Source organism: Mirounga angustirostris, unplaced genomic scaffold (assembly GCF_029215605.1).
Source record: "Mirounga angustirostris isolate CCGP_5_RB_7025 unplaced genomic scaffold, mMirAng1.0.hap1 SCAF_9, whole genome shotgun sequence".
Classification (NCBI taxonomy): Eukaryota; Metazoa; Chordata; class Mammalia; order Carnivora; family Phocidae; genus Mirounga; species Mirounga angustirostris.
Genome location: NW_026991717.1, coordinates 34,049,856 through 34,072,156, shown reverse-complemented (window position 1 = coordinate 34,072,156; position 22,301 = coordinate 34,049,856). Strand labels below are relative to the sequence as shown.

Genomic DNA, 22,301 nt, shown 5'->3' with positions numbered 1-22,301 from the left:
TTGTTTGTGTTCATACAGGCAGTTCCTGGAGCTGCCAGCCTTGCCCCAGCCGCTCATCCGGTGCCCTCTCTCCCCCGCAGGCTATCAGCTGCCTGAAGCGAGCCAACTACTTGGCTCCCTTCGATTGGAAGATTCTGTATAATTTGGGCCTTGTCCACCTGACCATGCAGCAATATGCATCGGCTTTCCATTTCCTCAGCGCAGCCATCAACCTCCAGCCAAAGATGGGGGAGCTCTACATGCTCTTGGCTGGTAAGAGACATTTGTGGGGAGAGCCCCTCTGTAGTCTGTGATGACGGAAAATGATCTAGAATCTTACGAGGTCAGTGGTTAAATGTCCTGTAGAAGCCAGTCCCTCGCAGAACCTGTAGGAGTCTAGTTGAGTGTCCTGGAGCTTGAAAAAGAAGACAATATCTGGTTGCTTCTAGCCTGGGGGCATTTCACTCAGAGACGAGCAGGTTAAATCAAGATCATCCCTAGTTCATGTTTTACCAGTTGTTTTCCCTGACTTGACAATTTATTTACCTATATATAGAGAGAGAGAGAGAGAAAAAAAGAGAGTCCAACTAAGTTCCAGATACCATTGAATGTTAAGAGCTTGGGCTTTATTAGGAAGGGTCCTCCTTCCACTGCGTACTGGTTGGATCTCATAGTAGAGAGAGAGGATTACATAATTAAATAACCAATGAATATTAACTATTGGTTTTTTGTCATTACATAATTGGTCTATTATTAATGTGAGTATTACTGAAACATTAAAGTACTGACTAATTTCTGGGGGATATTTCTCCACATACTAGACTTACTAAATGTAAGCCTGAAAGCACTTTTCCATATTCTCATTGACAGTGCGGTCTTCAGGTGGGTTTTTTAGAATCATTATTGTGGGGTTCTTACTTATAAGAGGAAGGTTGCAAAAGCAAATTGAATCGTGTTCACTGGGGGTTGCCTGAATATGAAGCGAGCTCTGTTCTGATGGGGTTGCAGGAATGGGAACAGACAGCCCGACTGTAAGGCATGAGCAGCGTTCTGACTTCCCAAAGTAGAGATGGCCTTCACACTGCATTTTGAAGGCTTGGCTGGAACTCACCGGCACGGCGTGGCTGAGGAGCTGGGAGCAACGGTGTGCGGCCCGAGCGGCCGTGTGGGCCCTGCCCTGAGCGGCAGTTGTGTGTGGAGCGCAGTGCGGGGGTGGTCGGGAGAGATGGTCTGGGGCCACCTCACGGACCGCACGAGCGGAATGCCTTTGGATAAAGGACTTTGGTCTTTATCCTAGAGGCCGAGGTTTTCCAACTGTATTCCTAGACCGCTTATGTGTCCGGGGGAAGTGACGCATGGCTGGTGGGGAGGTGGAGTGGGTCCGGCTTCCAGACAGCTCTGTTTTGCTTTGTTTTATAGAACAGGCTTCCAGAAAATACTGATTAAAAAGGAGACTGTGTTCTGTTGCTAAACAAAAGTTAAAGATCAGAGAACCTTGGGTGACAGAGAACCAGTGAGGATTCTTAAGTCAGGTGGTGACACGGTCCGATTTGTTTGTAAGTCAGGGCGACCCCGGCAGCTTTGTGGCAAGTGGATGGAGGCAGATGGGGACTTTGCTGTGGGGATAAAATGGCAAGCCTGAAACAACTTGCACCTGAACAAGGGCGGTGTCCAAAAAGAAAGCGCAAAAAACAGGGCTCTGGAGACGCGTCAACTGGCTGCCTGCGGGGAGGGGCCGTCTGGGCTGATGACGACCCTGGGGCGTCCAGGCTGCGTGACTGCAGGCCGTGGCTTCAGGAGCTGAGAGGGCAAAGGACGGGCTGAGTGAACGGTGGCCTTGAAACGTTCCTTCTGTTTTCTACGCTGGGCTCTCCAGCCGCGGTGCCCACTTTCTTTGTTGCAGTGGCCCTGACCAATCTGGAAGATCCAGAGAACGCCAAGAGAGCCTACGCAGAAGCCGCCCGCCTGGACAAGTGAGCTGCTCTGGCAGGAGTGGTAGCGGGGCGGGCTGGACTCCCCGAAACCACCAGGTGGCGCCACAGCTCGGGTGTTGCTCTCGGAGGCCTAACCGTGGAAGCCTGCAGGCCTCGGCACACCGTGGCTCAGCTGGAACTGACGCGGGCTCTTCCGAGAAAACGTTTCCAGCCCCGAGTTTAGCAGTTGGGGGGCCAGAGAAGGAGATGGCGGTGGGCTTGGGCTGCTGACGGCCATGGGCTGGCTGGAATAGCAGATGGGACTCTGCACTTGGTTTAAGATAAACTTAACTCTCCTGGGATTCATTCCACTTGCGTCTGCCGGGCAGCAGGCTAGGGACCCCCGTTTTCAAGCCTGCCCCGGGAGGGGGGGCGCTGTTGAGGGCTGGGATGGCAGACTCGCTCCCACCACCTCCCGCTTGGCTGGTTGGGCAGTTGCAGCCGTGATGCTTGTCCAGAGGTCCACACAGTATGTGTTCTCACCTTGCTGTAGAATGGAGAAGTCTCTACTTAACCAGTTTGTGCCTGGTCTTTTGTGCAACGAGAAGGATCTCTGAATGAGCACGGTTGCAAAGCCTGAGCCCCACAGAATCCCTGTTTGCCACAGGTGTAAGCCTTTAGTAAACCTCAACTACGCGGTGCTGCTGTACAAGCAGGGCGAGAAGGAGGGCGCCCTGGCCCAGTACCAGGAGATGGAGAGGAGCGTCCGCCTGCTCAGGGACAGCGGCTCGCTGGAGTTTGACTCTGAGGTGTGTCCTTTATTAGCTCCCAGGAGGCTGTCTGGGGACTTCCGAGCCAGGGTACCCGAAAGGTTCATGCCTGTTTCAGCTTTGATGTTCCTGGCAGCATGAAATCTTGTCAGTCACCGCCTGAGGAAGAACTTTCCTAGAAGAAAGCTGTAAGGGGAGATTCAGGCTGAGTTATGTTATTGATAGAATACAACTGAGTTGAGGTCTGGGTCTCCTTGCAGCTCCCTCCCACTTCCCCTCTTATGGGAAAGGCAGGAGTTTAGCCCTGTAGCGCACCGACCTTGGATCGTTGGGTTCTGAGACCCTGTGTGCATTCCCGTGCCATCCACTAGGGGGGATCTGTATTCTCTGCTCTTGGAGAAGGATTTCCTTGCAGTAAATACTTCCTCAAATACTGCTACCGGCAGACACGATTTCAGCTAAACTCCCAGGTGGAAGGCCTAGGAAGAAGTAGGTAGGCTTGTCTCTGCCAGTGATATCTGTGACTTTTCTTCTTCCCATGTGGGCACTAGATGGTAGAGATGGCCCAGAAACTGGGAGCTGCCCTCCAGGTTGGGGAGGCACTGGTCTGGACGAAACCAGTTAAAGATGCCAAGTCAAAGCACCGGACCACTTCAACAAGCAAAGCTGCCGGTGTCCAGCAGCCTCTGGGCTCTAATCAGGCTCTGGGACAGGCGATGTCTTCAGCAGCTGCACACAGGAAGCTCCCCTCAGGTAGGAGGCTCCTCGGGGGTGCAAGCCGCACATGCCAGCAGAGAGGACAGCTTTAAGTGAGGCTCAGACTCAGAACACGTCTAAGTAGTGTTTCCTGGAAGGGGAAAAAAGCCATACGCTGGCCAAACTGGCACTTGCTTTCTTAAGGCAAGTTGTGCAGTAGGGAACAGTGACTGGGAGGCTTAGGTGAATGGTTAAAACACTGGGGCTGGGGGCGCCTGGGTGGCTCAGTTGGTTGGGTGTCTGCCTTCGGCTCAGGTCGTGATCCCGGAGTTCTGGGATCGAGCCCCAAAACATCGGGCTCCCTGCTCAGCGGGGAGTCTGCTTCCCCCTCTGCCCCTCACCCTGCTCGTGCTGTTTCTCTCTCACTCTTTCTCTCTCAAATAAATAAAATTATTAAAAAAAACCCCGAACACTGGGGCTTAACACTATTCAAGGTTGGCAATAGACAACAGCACCTTCTGTTACGATGAGGCGGGAAATGAAAGCAAGACTACGGAAGTCAGCGTGGGGGCACATAATTGAGGATCTTTCTCAGTGAGTCTTTGAAGGCAAAGTGGACCAACTATCCCATTGCTTCTAGAAGATACGGGGTTTCTTTTTGAAATTTGACAATAAAAATCATGATTTCTTCCAGAATTGTGGAACTGAGAATTCCCACTATTTGTTTCGTTACTAGGTGCTGGAGGGACATCCCAGCTCACAAAGCCACCGTCTCTGCCTCTGGAGCCAGAGCCCACTGCGGAAGCACACCCAGCTGAAGCATCGGCACAAATAAGAGAAAAACAGGAGTAGGATGACCCCGGAGTAGGGGTTTCTTTGGTGAGGATGTAGCAGGTTAGGAAGGGTCATGTGACACTGGCAGCAAGGTGGCCAGTGTGTTCCCTGGGCACCAGGGGACGCAGAAGTGTTACGATGATCACAAGGAGCCTACAGCTGATTCGGCCTCCCGTTAGCCCCGTCAGCCCGGAGATAGGAGAGAGCCCAGACGGGTCCTTTAAGAATTAAGTGCAAGGCTCATGGCTCTGTGTTTGTAGCTCCAAGAGCCAGCAGGGCACACGATGCTGTTTGCTTTTGAAATGACTTTGACCTCCTGGCTGACTGACCCCTTCCTTTGTGGAAGGAAAGTCTGAGGCCGACCTCTGCTCAGGAGCCCTGTTACGGTGAAGCCTCGGCTTAGCTGAGGTGACCCTCAGGCTGTGCGGCTTGTCAGCCCCGAAGGCAAACACAGATCTTGGATTAGTAATCCAGCTCTAACAGTCTAAATTGAAGGGGAAAAAATGATGAAAAAAACCTCTATAAATCGAGGCCCAGCCTGTTGGATATTCCAGCTGCACCTGTCCAAGGGAATCCCAAACAAGTCCCTCTGTCTTGTTCTTGAGAGACATCAGAGCGTATGCAGAGCCAGATCATGTCAGTAATGATGAGAAGTAGGAGTGAGGGCTGGGCTGGTAGCGACACCAAGGATGAAAAGGAAAAAAAGAGCTTCTTAATTTTTACTTAAAATAATCAATGATACCCCTGGCCAGATGCTATCAGTACATCATCTATGTGTCCTTTTTAGAATAAAGATTATGTATCATCCCTTTGGGGAAAGTTGTTAGGTGTAAAAAGAAGAGATCACAATAAAACCTTTTTAAGAGAACCTGTGATCACAGTCCTCTCTTACCTGCTTCCAAAACTAGTTTGAAACCAGAGAAGGCACCTCATGGCCAAGTTCCTGCTTAGTGCCCGCATAGCTTCTGCTGCCGCCCCGAGGGATGGGGGGCCAGCAGTTTGCATGAGGGCCAGTCCCCATTTTGCACGTAAAGTGCCCTATAATCACCAGAATTTGAAGGTGAGGACAGACCTATTGCCAAACCATATGAAGGAGTTTTTTATGTTATGACTGGGTCTGTTTCGACACTGAGGCAGCAGCTAAGTGAGCAGCAAACTCTGCGGTTCTGGGGTCTCAGAGAGAGACGACAGCACCGCGGCAGCAGGTCCCTTACCCCGCGGCAGGTGTGTGGCAGACCTGGGGTCTACCCCCTGCGCAACTGAGAAGGCTCACCTCTATCTCGCTGTAGGGTCTAGTGTGCCTGCAACTGGAAGGTCTTGGTGAGAATAAGGGTATAAACTAAGAGGAGGAGGAGAGGGGGCTCTGGGAGAGATTCGGGAGGTCAAGTCAACAGGAGTTGGAGGCTGGAGGTAGCAGGCGAGAACAGACTGTCGCGTGGGCACGTGCCGCTGGGGAGAGTTACACAAACCAGAGAAGAGGGACACTGGGGGACTCGGGTGGAGGGTTGTGGAGTCTAGTTTTAGATGTGTTTATCTTCGAGACATCCAGATGATGATAGTAGACGAACAGCTAGATTTCAGGTGCGAAATCTGGCTTGAAGGTAAAGATGCAGGAGTAACTTAATTTGGGTGATGGCTGAAACCACAGATTTGAAAGGAGTCCCCAGAGGAAAGCTAGGAACAAGAAGCCAGGGGGACCAAAAGCGGGAAACGAGTATTTAAAGGGAGAAGCAGAAGAGCCCACAAAGGAGACAGAAGCAAGTGACAGTGATAGAAACAAACCCAGGAGAGTGGTGTTCGGGGAGGCCAGGGAAGGACAGGCTCAGGAAGGGATCGGTCTCCCTGAGCCCTCCCAAGAGAGCAATACTATTGTCCCCTCTCTGTAAAGGAGGAAGTGGAGGTTGGGAGAGGTATAATGAGTTTTCCATGGAAAGTGGTGGATCAGGATTTGAACCCAGGTCTGCATGCAGAGCTCCTGCTCTTAACTGTTATCCATGCATTCATGACATACCTTTTAATTTTTTTTTTTTTTTGGTATTTCTAACCTACATGGTTCATCTGAGTTTTTTTCAAATTGTCACAGATCTCCAAAAGATTTTCCAATGCATTTACTGAAAAAAATCCACTTACAGTTCAAGCCCACGTTTTTTTGGGGGCACAGCTGTACTGGGTCATACCTGCTCGGTCTTTTGGGCATGTGGATTCGCAGCTTCTCATTCACTCTGGTGAGAAAGGAGCTATTCTAATTTCTAATACGGGAGTTGCTCATGTCCTCACAATTTTTCACAGAATTAGGAAAATGAGGCAAAGTACATGATCACAGACACACGTGGTTTTAGATGGCTTGAACTGAGGCAGGAAAGTGCAAGTATAAACTAGCATATGAGAAAAGTGCCCTTTTTATGGAGTATATTAGTACAAAACTGCATTCCAAAGACAGTAAAGCTTTGGAATGTATGATTATAATCATTTTGTTTTTGAGAAGGAGGGGGGAGGGGCAGAGGGAGAAGGGAGAGAGAGAGAATCTTAAGCAGGCTCCACGCCCACCACAGAGCCGGAGCCAGATGGGGGCTCAATCTCAACACTGAGATCATGACCTGAGCCAAAATCAAGATTGGATGCTTAGCAGACTGAGCCACCCAGGTGCCCCTATGATCATTTTGTTTTTAAGGAGGAATTGTTATTGTCTGGTAATAGCAGAGTAGCTCATGTTGGACCAAGCCTCCAAAGATAACAAATATAAACAAGTAGCTAAATATAAAATACTAGGTTTAATTTTTAAAAAATGATATGACTGTTCCAAGCAAAAAATTGTGAGGTTTAACACATATAACTAACTAAGGAAGGGGGTACATGGAACTCTAGGCTTGAAAGGTTTTTTTTTTTTAAGATTTATTTGAGAGAGGGGGTTTGGGGCAGAATCTTCAAGCAGACTCCCCACTGAGTGTAGAGCCCAACATGGGACTCCATCCCACAACCCATGAGATCATGACCTGAGCTGAAACCAAAAGTCGGACACTCAACTGACTGAGCTACCCAGGGGCCCCTAAGATTTTATTTTTTTAAGTAATCTCTGTACCCAACATGGGGCTCAAATGACCCTGAGATCAAAAGTTGTACACTCTTCCGACTGAGCCAGCCAGGCACCTCTGGAAATTAAAATTCTAAAAAATATACAATTAGTACCCTCCTCCTCTAAAGGGCAGGAAAAGAAGAACCAAGGAATGGGGGCACCTGGGTGGCTCTGTTGTTAAACATCTGCCTTCGGTTCAGGTCATGATCCCAGGGTTCTGGGATCGAGCCCCGCATCAGGCTCCCTGCTCTGCGGGAAGCCTGCTTCTCCCTCTCCCGCTCCCCCTGCTTGTGTTCCCTCTCTCGCTATGTCTGTCAAATAAATAAATAAAATCTTAAAAAAAAACCCCAAAAAACCAAGGAACAAAAAAAAGATGGGACAAAGACAAAATAAATAGCAAAATGTTAAATGTGAATCCAGTCATGTCCATAATTACATTAAAATGTGATTAGACTAAAAAAAGTAATTGAACTGTACATTTCAATTAAAAAGTAGAGAAAGGAGGGGCGCCTGGGTGGCTCAGTCATTAAGCATCTGCCTTCGGCTCAGGTCATGATCCCAGGGTGCTGGGATCGAGCCCCGCATCGGGCTCCCTGCTCGGCAGGAAGCCTGCTTCTCCCACTCCCACTCCCCCTGCTTGTGTTCCCTCTCACGCTGTGTCTCTGTCAAATTAAAAAAAAAAAAAAAAAGGATAAACAAATCTGCCGCTGAAAGCAAAAGGATGGAAAAAGCTATACCATTCAAGCTACAGGCCTAAATCTGGAGAGCTCTATTAATGTCAGATAAAGTAGACTTCAAAACAAGGAGCATTACCGGAAATAAAGAGGGACATTTCATAATAATAAAAAGTTCAATTCAGTAGAAGAAACATAACAAGTATGTATGTACCTAACATTATTACTTCAAAATACATGAAGTAAAAATCGATAGAATTAAAGCCACAAACTTGGTTGGATATGTTAGCTCTCCCTCTTGCAGCAATTGTTAGAATTAGTAAGTGTAAGGACATATAAACCACCTCGACTTAATTGACATTTACAGAACACTACAACCAATAACTATTTGTTTTTTGGGTGTTGAGTTTGAGAAGTTCTTCATAGATCTTGGATACCAGCCCTTTATCCATAATGTCTACAAATATCTTCTCCCAAAACAAATAATCCAGTCAAGAAATGGGCAGAAGATATGAACAGACACTTTTTCAAAGACATACAAATGGCTAACAGATACATTAAAAAATGTTCAACATCATTAGCCATCAGGGAAATACAAATCAAAACCACAATGAGATACCACCTCATACCAGTTAGAATGGCAAAAATTAACAAGACAGGAAACAAGTGTTGGCGAGGATGTGGAGAAAAGGGAACCCTCTTACACTGTTGGTGGGAATGCAAGCTGGTGTAGCCACTCTGGAAAACAGTATGGAGGTTCCTCAAGACGTTAAAAATAGAGCTACCCTACGACCCACTGATTGCACTACTAGGTATTTACCGCAAAGATAAAGATGTAGTGAAAAGAAGGGGCACCTGCACCCCAATGTTCATAGCAGCAATGTCCACAATAGCCAAACTGGAGGAAGCCAAGATGCCCTTCAACAGATGAATGGATAAAGAAGAGGCGGTTCATATATACAATGGAATATTACTCAGCCACAAGAAAGGATGAATACCCACCATTTGCATTGACATAGATGGAACTGGAGGGTATTATACTAAAAGAAAGAAACCAAGCAGAGAAAGACAAATACCATATGGTTCAACTCATATGTGGAACATAAGGAATAGTGCAGAGGACCACGGGAAGGGAAGGAAAACTGGGAAGAAATCAGGGAGATAAACCATGAGAGACTCTGGACTCTGGGAACCAAACAGGGTTACAGAAGGGAAGGGGGATGGGGTAACCGGGTGATGGGTATTAAGCAGGGCACGTGTGGTGATGAGCACTGGGTGTTACGTGCAACTAATGAATCACTGAACACTGCATCAAAAACTAATGATGTATTATATGTTGGCTAATTGAACATAATAAAAAGAAATTAATAAGATATGTCGAAAACCCCAAAGTATTTGGAAACTAAACACACACTTGCAGTAACTCAAGAAAAAAATCAAAAGAGAAAATATTTTGAATAATGAAAACAAATCACAATTTGTAGGACTCAGCTAAAAGCAGTGCTTATAGGAAACTTATAGCTGTAAATGCTTCTATTAGAACAGAAGGCAAAAAACCAGTGATAGAGGTAAGCTAGAAAAAGAGCAAAATAAACCCTAAATAACTACAGAGCAGACAAATATTAAAGATCTAAAAAGACAGAAGCTCTATGAAAAAAAAAAAAAAGACAAATCCCCAGCTAAACTGATGAAGGAAAAAGGAGGAGACAAATCAGGATATGAAGATAACAGGAATGAAGAAGGGGATAGCATTACAGATCGTATGGAAGTGAGAAAGATCAAGGAACATTATGAACCATTTATAACAATAAGATGGACAACTTGGACACAATAGACATTTTTGAAAATGAACAACATACTGAAATTGAAATGAAATATAAAGCCTTAATATTAAAAGTCCTATCAAAGAAATTGAATTTGTAAATCAAAACCTACCTGAAGCAAACTCTTAACCCAGATGATTTAGCTGGCAAATTTTATTAAATCCAACTTTACAAGAAGTTTTAGTAAATAGGAACAAAAGCTTCCCAACTTGTTTTCATGAGGCCAGCATAATCCTGATATCAAAAGTGGAAAAAGACATTACAGAGTAAGGAAATGATGCCCATTATTCTGCATGAACATGGGTACAAAAGTCCTTAACAATATATTAGCAAATTAATATTAGCACATTAAATCTGGCAGTATATAAAAGGGTTACTATGTATATCATGACCAAATTGGGGTTATCCCAGTATAATTTAAATGTAATTAACTCTTGGTTTACTATTTGAAAAGCAAAGTACTTTCACGTGTTAGCAAAATAAATGAGAAAGTCTATGATTTCAGTAGGATGCAGAAAAAGCAATTTTTAAAAAGCCATCATAAAAACCCGGCAAATCAGGAACAGATAGTAACATCAACTTGACAAAAGGCATCTATGGAAAAAGGTGCAGTGAACATCACATTTAGTAGTAAAACACTCAACACTCTGCCCCTAAGATCAGGACCAAGGCAAGGATGTCCACTTTTATCACTTTTGCTCAACATACTAGAGGCTCAGTGCTACGAAGGGAAGAAATAAAAAGGTATAGACAGAAAACGTCACAAATGATATGGTTGCTTATGAAGAAAAACCCAAGGAATCCTAAAAATAAGTAAATAAAGGTACCACAAGGGATAACTGGATCTGGCAAGGTCAGTGTACAAAAATCAATGATATTGGTACATACCAGCAAGGAAGAGTTTGAAAATGCAATTCAAAAATCCATTTACAAAACCGTCAAGTACTATCAACGTGAAATACTTAGTAAAGAACTCACACATGTAAGCACCTGTACCCTGAAAACGACAAAGCTTTGCTGTGAGAAAAACACTTAATCACGTGCTGGGAAGCTAACTCTTGTTGAGGTAGAAATTCTTTCCAAATAGGTCTACAGATTACTATCACAAGCCCAACAAGTTTTGGGGTAGAAAGTGACAAGCTGGTTCTAAAATGTGAGGAAGATACCAAGGACTTAGCACATCCAAGGTGATCTTGAACAAAGTTGGAGGACTTAACACTCACCACCTCATTTCAAGGCTTGACCAGAAGAGTGTTTAGTAGTAAAACATCGGGATGGACAAACAGATCAGTAAAAGAGAACGCAGTTCATAAATAGACAGACCTACGCTTATACAGTCATTTTTGATAAAGGCATGAAAGCAATGCAGTGGGAGAAGGAGTCAGACCTAACACCTTCCACAAAAAGTCACTCAAAATGGATTAGAGATCTAAGTGTAAAACCTAAAATTACTGTAAAGTTTCTAGAAGAAAATGAGACTACAGGCAGGACAGTTCAATGCTTCAGACCAGTAAGCCAGGAAGAAAATGAGTGTCTGTCTACAGACTGGGACTATATAAAGAACTCCTACAACTCGATAATAAAACTAAACACCCAGATAACAATATATACAAAAGAACCCAGCTGGGGGAAAAAAAAAAGTCGGCAGATTTGGACACTTCATAAAGATACATGAACGGCCAATAAACATGTAAAAAGAATGCTCACTCTTCATCAACAGGGAGATGCAACATGAGACCAGATACCTACTGGTTTCTGGAATACCAGAAATACCACTACTTACCTTTCGAGATGGCTACAATTAAACAGGGACACCTCCGGGTCTTGGTGCCAATGAGAAGCCACCAGAACTGTCAAATATCATCGGTGGGAGTAAAATGGTTCAGCCACTTTGGAGTGATGGGAACGTTCTGTATCTGGGTAGGCCCCACCAAATGGCACACGTGACATCCGTGGAGCTCCACTGTATGAAAATGTCTACCTACAACACCCCAGAGTGAAATGTTAAATCACTGTGGTAGCTTTTCAAGGTTTTAAAATAGTTCTAGAGACCCAGGAAATTGCCAGGTCAGTTTAGTAATAGTAACTGACCATTATTAAGCTTTTAAATACGTGCCATGTACTGTGCTAAATATTTCGCACAGCTTTCTCCTTTAATCAAGAACCCTAAGGGGAGGGACCGTCATGCACCCCATTTTATGGATGAGCAAAGTGAGGCTCAGAACGGGTAGTACGTCCCTGTCATACAACACTTGCCATCTCAACACCCTGCATAGAATGTGAACTTCTATTGATGAGGGCTCCCCCCCCACACTAGCCAGAATAAAATGCAAATTCAGTCCGCATGATGATGACTGATTTGGGGCCAAATTGTTGTCTCAACAGTGTTTGGTGTGCTGGCCCTTCTCCCCGGGTGTTCAACCATTTCAAGCAAATGTAAGCGTGTTAAGAGCATTTGTAGGGAGGCTCATTTCTCACCAGGCCCCCTCTTCTAGTCCAGCGGATTTTCAAACTTCTTATCAAGTCGCACGTGGAAACCTTTGTAAAATACAGCTCCGAGCTCAGGGCGGAGAGGCCCGCGGCCCCACCTGCATCATCCTGGCAGCTCACTCCCACAAAGCCTGTCCCAGGTGCTGGAGTCCAAGCTTCCTGCCAAAGGTTAGCTGCCTTCTCCAAAGGGTGGGATGTTTGGAGGGGCCCGTGCACATTCCTAACTCCATGGAGCTCATTCAGGCACACGTACAGCTTCACAAGACGGGAAGGAATACCTGCCCTGTGAGCATGATGCATTTTGATACTTCCTGTGTTCACCACCAAATTGACTTAGTGACTATAAATACTTCAACACCCATCTTTTGAAAAACACTGCTCTACGGTACGCGCTGATTACACGTTATTGACATCACCCATGCAAACTGGAGAACTTGTATATACTAAGGGGAGGGCAGAGCAGACAGCTCAGGGACAGACTAAGAAAAAGTCCCGTGGAAAACACCTCAGTACTCTCAAAGTCGTCTTTGGGTTTACAACAGAAGTGAGGAGTTATCCCAATTCTTCTTTGGAAAACAGAAATCTCTTCTCACTAAAGCCTTTCTAATACAAATAGGCTAGAAGCTTAGTGTTTTTTTTTCTTTAAAGAATGTTTTTTTTTTTTTAAAGATTTTATTTATTTGACAGAGAGAGAGACAGGAAGAGCAGGAACACAAGCAGGGGGAGTGGGAGAGGAGAAACAGGCTTCCCGCGGAGCAGGGAGCCCGATGCGGGGCTCGATCCCAGGACCCAGGGACCATGACCTGAGCTGAAGGCAGACGCTTAACGTCTGAGCCACCCAGGCGCCCCGGTGTTTAATTATTTTTAATGGAGCTTGGAGGCAGAGACTGATGAGGTAGCAGCCAGAAATTTCCTTAATAAGCTACTTGCTTTGAATTTCAAGCTCTAGGCTTCAATTCTCTTTGAAGGAGTAATCAAACCTTTCCTTTTACCCATAGCAGGGACGGGGAGGTCATAAGTGAAGAACCCAAGGTAGCTTTGAGGTTCCAGAAGCTGCTATGAGCCAGGTATGAACTGATGACCCCTGACTCTTGAAGTGGAGCTGCCACGTTTACACCACTCTTCAAACAACGGAGGAGGCTCACCGTGAGCACTCTTTCAAACTGCTGTTTTGTGGTGGCTTGGCTACTTAGTACTACGGTCTTCTGTCACCTTAACCCAACAGACGAAAGACCTATAGGCTGGGCTCAGCGCGAGGGACTGCCTAACCCAGCAGCGGGGAAGACAAGATAAACACCTCAAGAGCACAGTAACATACAACCCACATCCTAGTCAGGATCAGAAATGATTTATACTTTATCTGGCTCCAGAGTGGTGCTGGGAGAAACAAAATCAATCACAAGTAGACTTAGGACTCCTGAAATGTAAATTTTTTTTAATATATTTAAAAGCACACACAAGTCTCCTTGACTTATAAAAAAACAAATACATAACAGGACAGATTTATTCATGATTCTGGGGCTCTGATGAGGTAAAACTCTTTACTGGATGTGGTGTGTGAATGTAAAACAAACATGATCTGTTACACCCGCAGAAGCGTATTCCAGTTGTAAAAGCAAATTCCTTCAAGGATCAGAGTGAACAACGATCGGTCTTCCACTGTGGAAAGCGTGCCCAGAGCCGGTGGCTGGGACTGGGCCCAGGCACGGTGGGCTCTGACCAGCCAGCCCACAACCCCGGGCGCCAGGGCAGAAGGTGGAGCCCAGCAGCCCCCGCAGCCCACCGGGCAGGCGAGCCAGGCTTCTGGAAGGCCTCCCGCAAAGGCTGCGCGAGGCTCCCGGCCTGGGCGGGGACTATGAAGCACAGGGGCGATTGTTTTGTCCTGACTTGTGGCTCTGTCTTAAGTTCGAGAGCAGAAGACTCAGAAGGGGTGCTCCTTAAATATTTTCATTGTAACACTGAATGGAAATCATGATCCTGCCCACAAGCGCGCAGCAGAGAGAGAGAGCATGAGACCCTGGCGCCGGCGGAAGCGCTTTCTCCAGCCGACGTGCTCTCCACAGCGCAGTCTGGCCTAAGATACCAGACAACGCTGCATAAAATGGGGACACGGGAATCAAGTTTTACCCCTGTAACACACAACATAAAAAAAACCAAAAATCCAGTCTCGTTAGTAGATAGCTAAATTCTGAGGAAAACCTGAAATGTTTTTGTGTAATCGTCAACAGGCTGGAATGTATCTGATACAGTTGAATCTGTTGTTTCTTTGGCTATCTTTCAATTAGATCTAGAAGCTGTTTTGACACACCTCCATCCTATTTTTCCTGTCATTCTTAAATTGGGTAGCTCTCCTTCAGAAAAATTACTTCCTAGGAGTGAGGGCGGACTTCTGAATAGAAGAGGCCTTCAGCGGAAATGGCGTCTCCAAGGCCCACGGTTCGAATGGGATCTTTACACACCAGGACTGGTGTGAAGTGGAAGGATATTCCCTCCCTGTGCCACTCTGCCACTGGCTCATTGGGGTTTATTACGATCCTCGAGCCCACCTCTGAATGGGAAGTCATGAACTCGTGGGGCGCCCGCAGGGACACACGGTTGGCGTCTATGGCTTCCGTGGCGCAGGCCTGCGTCCCGGCCACGCGTGCTCCTGCGGCCACGGCCGCCAGCTGGTTGGCCCAGTGTCCGTCGACAGTGGCCAGGATGTGGTAGACCAGCGTGTGGAAATGGATCCTGGTGAGGTCTGAGGCTCTGCTTTTACTCCTCCCATGTTCCTTCAAGATCCAGAAGAGGATGTCACTGACCATGCCCACGTCGGGGACGCCATTCCAGGAAGAGAGAGAGGAGTGAGGTCCAGATGCCGCCTGGCTGAGGAAAAGCAGCTCCTGTTCGTTCAGGCCCAGGGAAGTCACCGCCCGAAAGACCTGCTAACAGAAACACAACGGAGGTCTCTTTCTGATGGACACCCAGCTCCTAAGAGACCCGAGGACACAGCCCGGGACTACAGTCCAGGGAAGGCAGGCAGTACGGCGTCTCTCTTCCTTCCCACGAGACTCCCCGCCCCGGAGCACGCGCCACGGAAGGGACGGTCACAGATGACTGCTTTGGCCATGACACCTCTAGCCGCACCTTTATCACCACTTGGGATAAACCCAGAAAGTGGCAGTGACACTTTGTAGACTCGGCCTTCTGCTATATTCACTCCGACAAAGGGCAGAGGGGCACCTACTTCCTATTTCCGTCCATGGCACCCCGCCTGAGACTTCGCACGCACAGCAGCCCCTCTGCCTACTGGTGGGACCAGGCTCTTGGTTCCCGAACGCCAGCCGGCGCCGTGCCGGTGAGACAGAGAAGGCCCTGCGGCACACAGGGTCCCGTGGTTCCGTGTACACAACCCCAAGAAGCAGGGAGAAAGGTCTCCCGTCAGAGCTAAGCTTTTTAAGTAGCTGTGGGTTAGGGAAGGCCGAGCTGAGTAGCAACGGTGTGCAAAGGGCACTGAACAGGAGCTGCGGAGCCGGTTTTAGTCTTAAAGGAGCCACGGTGTCGACCGATCTCTGACCTGGCGGAGCCAGAGAACCGCACACACGGGGAATGTGTGAGGGAGAGGAGCCCCTGAAGGGAGGGAGAGTGCAAGGGGTACGTGTGGGGGCATGCGTGTGTGTGCGCGTGCATGCACTTATTATTTAAAAACCGGTGGCCTGGAACCTTTGCACTTCCGCGTACGGCATGTGCTGTGCCAGGCCCTGAGCGGGTGGCTTTATTTCATTCAATTCTTACCATAACCCTCTCAGAAGGAGGAATCGCCTCCATTTCCCAGATAAGGGGACTGAGGCTCAGAAAGGTTAAACAGATACACAGAAAATGAAATAAACATGGCCTTTTTAAAAGGTGGAAAGATAACCTTAAAGGAGAAATGCAAATCGAAACCTCCGCTGAGAAACACCAAGTGCGAACGCCGACGTAAACCGCGGCGTGCGGGCGGCGCCTGCATGTGGTATTTGGGAGCTCACGACATGCTACTCACTTTTGCTACAAACTTGAAACTGCCCTAAAAAGTAAAGTCTATTAAAACAACCCACAATTATTCTCAAATATTTTTCACCTGTCAGACTGGTCAAAGAATGCGTGTTTCTAATCACGTTCTGGTGGCAAGGACACGAGGAAATGAGCACCTGTAAAGAGTTCTAGCGGGGGTGAGTGGGGACAGCTCCGTCGAGGGCACCTTGGCAACATTACACCCACAAGGGCCTTTTCTGCCTCACCGAGCACTGTGCTTCTGTGAATTCATCAGACATATGTACCTGCACACGGGGAGATGGAAGTCCTACACCAGGTTCTCTGCTGCACCACCGTCTGGGATAGCAAAGGACAGAAACCAAGATGCCCACCGACACGGTGCAGGGTGAATAACCAACCTGGGGACCCCACATGCTCCCTTTCATCGCCTGGCTGTGAAAAGACAGCATGCTCCCCAGTGATGACGGAGAAAAGGCCTCCAAAATCCAGTCAGTGAGAAGAAGCAAAGTGCAGAACAGTCCACATTCCGTACACCGTGCTATCTTTTGGGGTAAAAAGGGACCAAACATGAAGGATATATCCCCATGTTTGCTTCTATTTGTACGTGACTCTGGAGAAATAAGGATGAAACCAAGAAGATTCCTAACAGTGGGTACGGGTGGTGGGAGGGAGACGTCACTGTGTGTCTTGGTATCATTGGGGTTCGAACCATATGAATATATCACCCATTAAAAAGGTTAAATAATAATACATTAAAAGGTTCCGTAACTTGCCTAAGTTCACAAAGCTAGAGAACGGCAAAGCGGCCATGCCAACCCCGGCTTCTGAAGTCTGTGCTCTGAAGCACCGTACTCCCGGGTCTAATCCCTGCTGCTGACCGGAGGTACGAGTCGAACACCTTGGTGCCTGGTGGTGAGGGAGTGAAGCTCCCCCAAAGTTCCTCTCCTCTGAGCTTCTGGAAGTTCAACTGAAAGCAGCTGAGCTGGGCTGTTTTCTCCTTTGGGTTCTACCACAAAACCCATTCATGTCCAACTTCTCCATTCCAGGAGAAACAGGACCCACAAGTCCATCAGGGATGCTGCCGTATTGCTAACCTAGTAGGAGATCCTGTTCCAGAACGGCTCTGGCTCCTTATTTGGATCTTCATGGACCCAGGTCTGAGTGACAGAACATCCATGCCTCACTGAGCTGGCCCGTGAGCCCTAAGAGCCGGCCCCTCCGGGCAGGTGGGGGAGGGCCACAGAAGGCCGCACGTGCTGCCCTGTGGTTACCTGATGCACGATGCTCCTCATGAGCTCCTTGTTGGTCATACTGGCCAGCTCGAGGTGAACCGGAATACCAGTGGGGATGTCAGAAATGGAGGTCACGACCTGGCAAGAGAAGAGCGCAGTGGTGCCATTAGAAACAGAACTCACGCAAGAGGCAAGATGGGTCAAGGCCGAGAGGCAGTGCCTCTGGTCACAGCCTTTTTTGCATCATGATGCAAGCTCTAAGCCCCGGGGGTCACCACAGCCTCCAGACGAGGGACGCTCTTGCCGACAGGGAGGCGCCGGGGTCCTACACTCCGGGCACCAAGAACCGCCCGCGCGCTCAGGGAGCAGCCTCTTCCTGGGGGCCTGCCCCGGGGAACCGCCGCACAGCTGATGTGAAGAGACGACACACACGACACAGAGGCCGCAGACCACACACCGCGGCGAAGCGCAGGGCGCAGAGGCTCGGGCGAGAGGCGTTCTGCCCTGTCCTGCTGGAGCTGCCGCCTGCGGCCGAAGGAGCACCGGGAGGCGCGTCCCCGCGGCGGCTGCCGTCCGTCATCCCGGGGAGGCCGGGACCGAGGACCAGGCAGCACGAGCTGCAGAGGCCGAGAGCGGCGGGAACCTGAGGAACAACGCCAGCCGAGATCTGTGAAATTCTGTGACAGTGCTGTTACCTCCAAGAGCCTCTTCCTCTGCAGCTCCTTGCTCTGTCCCTCCATCATGTGCAATCCAGAGAGGACCACCAGGTCTGGCTGAAACTCCTCCAGGCTGGACATGAACACCTCCAGCATATTCATGGCCCCGTTGGAGAAGTCGTGGGAGAAGATGAATCGGTTGGCATGGGGAGCTTTTAACCGGCCCCATTCCTCCCCTAGAAAAGCCCAGGCAACACAGTGGGAAGACAAGGAAGAGGCTTTAGGTCTCCTGGCTGTGGGGGCGGGAGGGGGCCTCACTGGAGCCCCGGCTCCGGGCACACTGGCTTGCGGCTGAGTGCAGCCCGACGACAATGGCCTAGGCCAGCATGGCGCTGCATCCAGGACGGTGGTCAGTAAAGAAACCAATCCACCGGACCCCGACCCCGACCCCAACCCAACAACACAACAAACAGCATGGACGCCCTATGCCTCTGTCAAGGGGCTGCCAGTTAGTCCCAGGAGCGCTTCCCGCCCACTGAGCTCTCACACACAGGACGCCTGTGCCCCTTCCCTGTTACAGAGCAGTAGCACGGCTTCCAAACACCAGCATCCGGCACACAGCGTGCACGTCCCTGCACATGGAACACGCGATCTTTCTCGATGCACTTCCCACCTCACAGCGGGCCTCGAGCATCTCTCATGCAGCTGGGCCCCATGGAGGCAAGCTGACTGCAGCCCCTCCTCCCTCCTGCCCGCTGGTGGTTTCCTGGCACTTGATCCAGAAGGTAACAACGTCTGGCTGCTCTAGCCTCCTCTGAGCGCGCTGCTTTGGAATAATGACTGCTCAAGACCAAGTTGAAGCATTACTTCCTCCCTAAGTGGCTGCTGACTGCTCCAGCCTGAGGTGCACTTTCACTGCTCTGAGCATCCCCAGAGGTTTCCCTGCCCACGGTTTGGGGAGTATCATTTTGCTTTGAGCTAGTTCTTCTACGGTTCTGAACGAGTATTCAAACTTACACCATTACTTAACTTGTCACACAGCTGTGCCCCATCTCCCCAAACAGAATGGCAGCTCTTTGAAGGGAACATTGCACGTCTCTTGATTCTCAAAGTACCTGTCACAGGCCCTGCAGAGAGGGCCCACTCAAGCCGAGGGAGGCGAGATGCACCCCTGGCTGGGTCTTCTGGTGGGGGGAGCAGTTTGGGATCTGTGCCCACCACAGGAGTGGCTCTCCCCAGAGGCCCTGCATCAGAATCTCCTGGGGAACTGAGTTTTAGATGTGCAGGTGCTGGGGCCCACTGCTGTGCATGTGGGTGTAGAACGACCCACGCAGACCCCACAGCGGCCAAGCATCTGAGAGGCGTGTGCTATGGCTGGGAGTCCTAAAGCAGGGCAAGAGACAGAGGCCTTCCCCAGGTTCCCCTGGTGAAGCCTCACCACTCTTTCTTCTCCCAAGGCTTGGCAGCAAATCTTGAAACTCAGTCAGTGCAAGGGCCACCTGGGCTCTGTAACTGCTTCAGGCAATTCCTAAATGATCCCTCCTGCCCCCCCAAACCAGCATGGAGGCACTTCCGGAGACTCAGGGGCAAGGATTTAGGAGCTGGGTTTCTATAGCTTTCCCTCCAAGTATTCATCTCATTTACAAAATTAGAATTCATAACACTGAAAGCTCGTTTTTCACTGGTTTCTATCAGTTACTGGACAATCCTTCAGAAAGCTTTTCCCGAAGGCAGACAAACCACAGCAGAGGGTTTCCTCATACTGCAGGCTGATGTGCTAACTGTTGTCAGCAAACCTCTTCCTCCTTCCTACAACAGGCCTCTCCAAACAGAAGCCTTGCCTCTCCACGGGGAGTGCGCGTGTGCATACAGGGCTTACTCTGGAGTGAGTGTCAAGGATGGCAGAGCCCATCTTTCCTTTACTGTGAGTTCAGCTTTATTGAATCCATTCCTCTGAAAAACATTTTATATGTGGGTCATTTATATAAAAATCTATGAAAGCAGAAAAAGACATTTCCTATTTATTGAACCCCAACACAATGGTTATGTCGGTTACACCAACACATTCCTTTAATTCCTGGTCCACATCTTACCATTTGTCCAAAGAAAACACCCAATAATGGCCCACACAGCTGAGTGCAACACTCCGACCCTGTTTTATCTCCAAAGACCCAAAGCAAGGGCAGCCTCCCCTGCGAAGCCTTCCCTAACTCTGCCAACCCCAGTAGATTCAGCTGCTTCCTCCCCTGGGCCACTGTTGGTACCTCTTAAGGATGGGGCATGTGATTTTGTAATCATCTGCTCAAGAGCCCATGCCCTGCAGTGAGCTGCGAGCTGAGCGCAGGGCCCGCGCCTTCTGTCACCAGCTCGTCCTGCCTCACACCGCCCCTGCATGTAGCGTGTGAACAAATGAATGAGCGAAGAACAAGCGAAGGAGAGGAAAGACTGAGGACTTCGATGGCCTGTGACAACAAGGAATATGGGTATGACTCCAAATCCAACATCTTCCCCACTGACAAGACTCCGCACAAGGGGAGGAATCCACATCAGAATCCTCCCAAGGGCAAGACCTGGGGCTGCCCCTTCTAGAGTGAAGCTGCTGAGAAGCACTGCCTAACTTACCCAGGAGAGCCACACAGCATTCAAAGTAAATGAATTTCCCCAGGGAAAGAGAGGAGAGGCAAAATAAATAGGCCTCTGCGAGGCAAAGATGAGGAGGGAAGTGAAGAGCTGCTCCCTGGCTGTTCCTAGAGGACACAGGACTGACGGAACGGCCTGAGAAGCAAACCGACTGGAACGCAGACAGGGCAAGCCTGGAACCTCAACGCCCCCGTTCTCACAGAACTTGGAATGCGTTTCTCTGAGCGATCCCTTCTCTCAATTTACCGTCCTGCCCTTCGGCCACTAGGTCAGCAACACCTATGTATGACTCAGTGGGTCCCCGGCCCAAAGCCTGAAAACAAGCTTCTCTGGGCAAGTCCGGCAGGGGAAAAGGAGGAAACCATTGGTGACAAATCCTCTTTGGGAATTTATTCATCTAAATATGAGAGAAGCTGGGAATGGATTTCTGTGAAGACAAGTGATCCAAGGGCTTCTGCCGCCAGACTAGCTTCCCTCCAAGGGTCAGTGAAAATGTAACTTCCCATAAAGTTTCATGGGAGGCCCTGCTTTGTACTAACAAAATAAGGCATAGAAAAGAAAAACTAAAGTGTGGGGTTTAGAAACCCCAGGATGGAGACAGTCTCCTTTGAAGATAGGCTGTGCCGTCTGCTTACCTCCACACGAGGCACAGCGGTCAAATCCAACCGCACCATCCGGTGGAGGAGAGCAGTCTCTCCACCCTGCAGTCACCAGGGAAGCTGACAGGAACCAGGAACCAGGAACCAGGAAGGTCCCCAGGTCATAAGGTGAGCACCAGCAGGGTGCAAGGGAGAGGAATCTGGAACTGGCGGCAGCAGCACCTCCAAGGCTCGTTAGCTCCTCTAGACCCTTCCTGTCAACAGTCTGCTTCATGCCTTTCACTGAAGGAGCTCCCGGTACCTCTGAACCTTGCCACAACCTTCAGGCAGTAAGAACTATCAGTCTGAGTTTCTGAGAAACTCAAAACTTGCGTATAATTAAATGTGAACCACCTACTGCAACATTCTGTCCATAACGTCCAGACCTAGCCCTTCCTAACCTCCTGATTACAAGAAGCACCCAAAAGAGAACCAGAGACAAACAATTCCTTTTTTGCACATGGAGAAAAACATAATTTTCAAGAAGCACTCTAATTCCTATCTCACATTAATTACTCTAGTACGTGAGGTTCTCTTAATCGACTTGGAAGCAGTTCACTGAAGCCTATTAAAGTAGTGCTTTAAGGGACTAATTAGTCTGTTTAGACGCTTGAGTCTTTAACTTGAGTTAATGATGTGTTGAGTCAGAAATTCAAGAGTCTGAGTTCTGAGCAGAGCAAAGAGACAACAGCAAATATGCAGATTAAATAAACAGTTAAAATATGTTTAGGTATTGAGGATTCTCTAAGAATCAGAACTGTAGTCTCTGTGACACACAGAGTCTACTGGGAGTGATGCCGGATGGGCTGGATTTGGACTGATGAACACTGGAATGTTATAGAATGGGAAATAATTAAGCTAAATACAAA

General features: G+C 48.6%; 2 protein-coding genes across 7 annotated transcripts in view; one reads left to right on the top strand and one right to left on the bottom strand.

The window, feature by feature from the left end:
* Positions 1 to 5,060, top strand: part of BBS4 (Bardet-Biedl syndrome 4) — a 59,649-nt gene extending 54,589 nt beyond the window's left edge. For 3 of the 4 annotated variants that reach the window (XM_064570181.1, XM_064570179.1, XM_064570180.1), the window contains exons 12-16: positions 81 to 252; positions 1,856 to 1,952; positions 2,560 to 2,701; positions 3,214 to 3,415; positions 4,095 to 5,060. In XM_064570181.1, coding sequence (XP_064426251.1) covers positions 81 to 252; positions 1,856 to 1,952; positions 2,560 to 2,701; positions 3,214 to 3,415; positions 4,095 to 4,210 — 729 coding nt within the window. In that variant the 3' untranslated portion in view covers positions 4,211 to 5,060. The remainder of the gene's footprint in view (positions 1 to 80; positions 253 to 1,855; positions 1,953 to 2,559; positions 2,702 to 3,213; positions 3,416 to 4,094) is intronic. The other variant, XM_064570182.1, reaches the window with a different exon arrangement.
* Positions 5,061 to 13,667: 8,607 nt separating this feature from the next.
* Positions 13,668 to 22,301, bottom strand: part of ADPGK (ADP dependent glucokinase) — a 32,557-nt gene continuing 23,923 nt past the window's right edge. For 2 of the 3 annotated variants that reach the window (XM_045899739.3, XM_045899741.3), the window contains exons 5-7: positions 18,194 to 18,390; positions 17,538 to 17,636; positions 13,668 to 15,176 (exon numbers count right to left, since the gene is read on the bottom strand). In XM_045899739.3, the coding sequence (XP_045755695.1) occupies positions 14,622 to 15,176; positions 17,538 to 17,636; positions 18,194 to 18,390 (851 nt within the window). In that variant the 3' untranslated portion in view covers positions 13,668 to 14,621. The remainder of the gene's footprint in view (positions 15,177 to 17,537; positions 17,637 to 18,193; positions 18,391 to 22,301) is intronic. The other variant, XM_045899740.3, reaches the window with a different exon arrangement.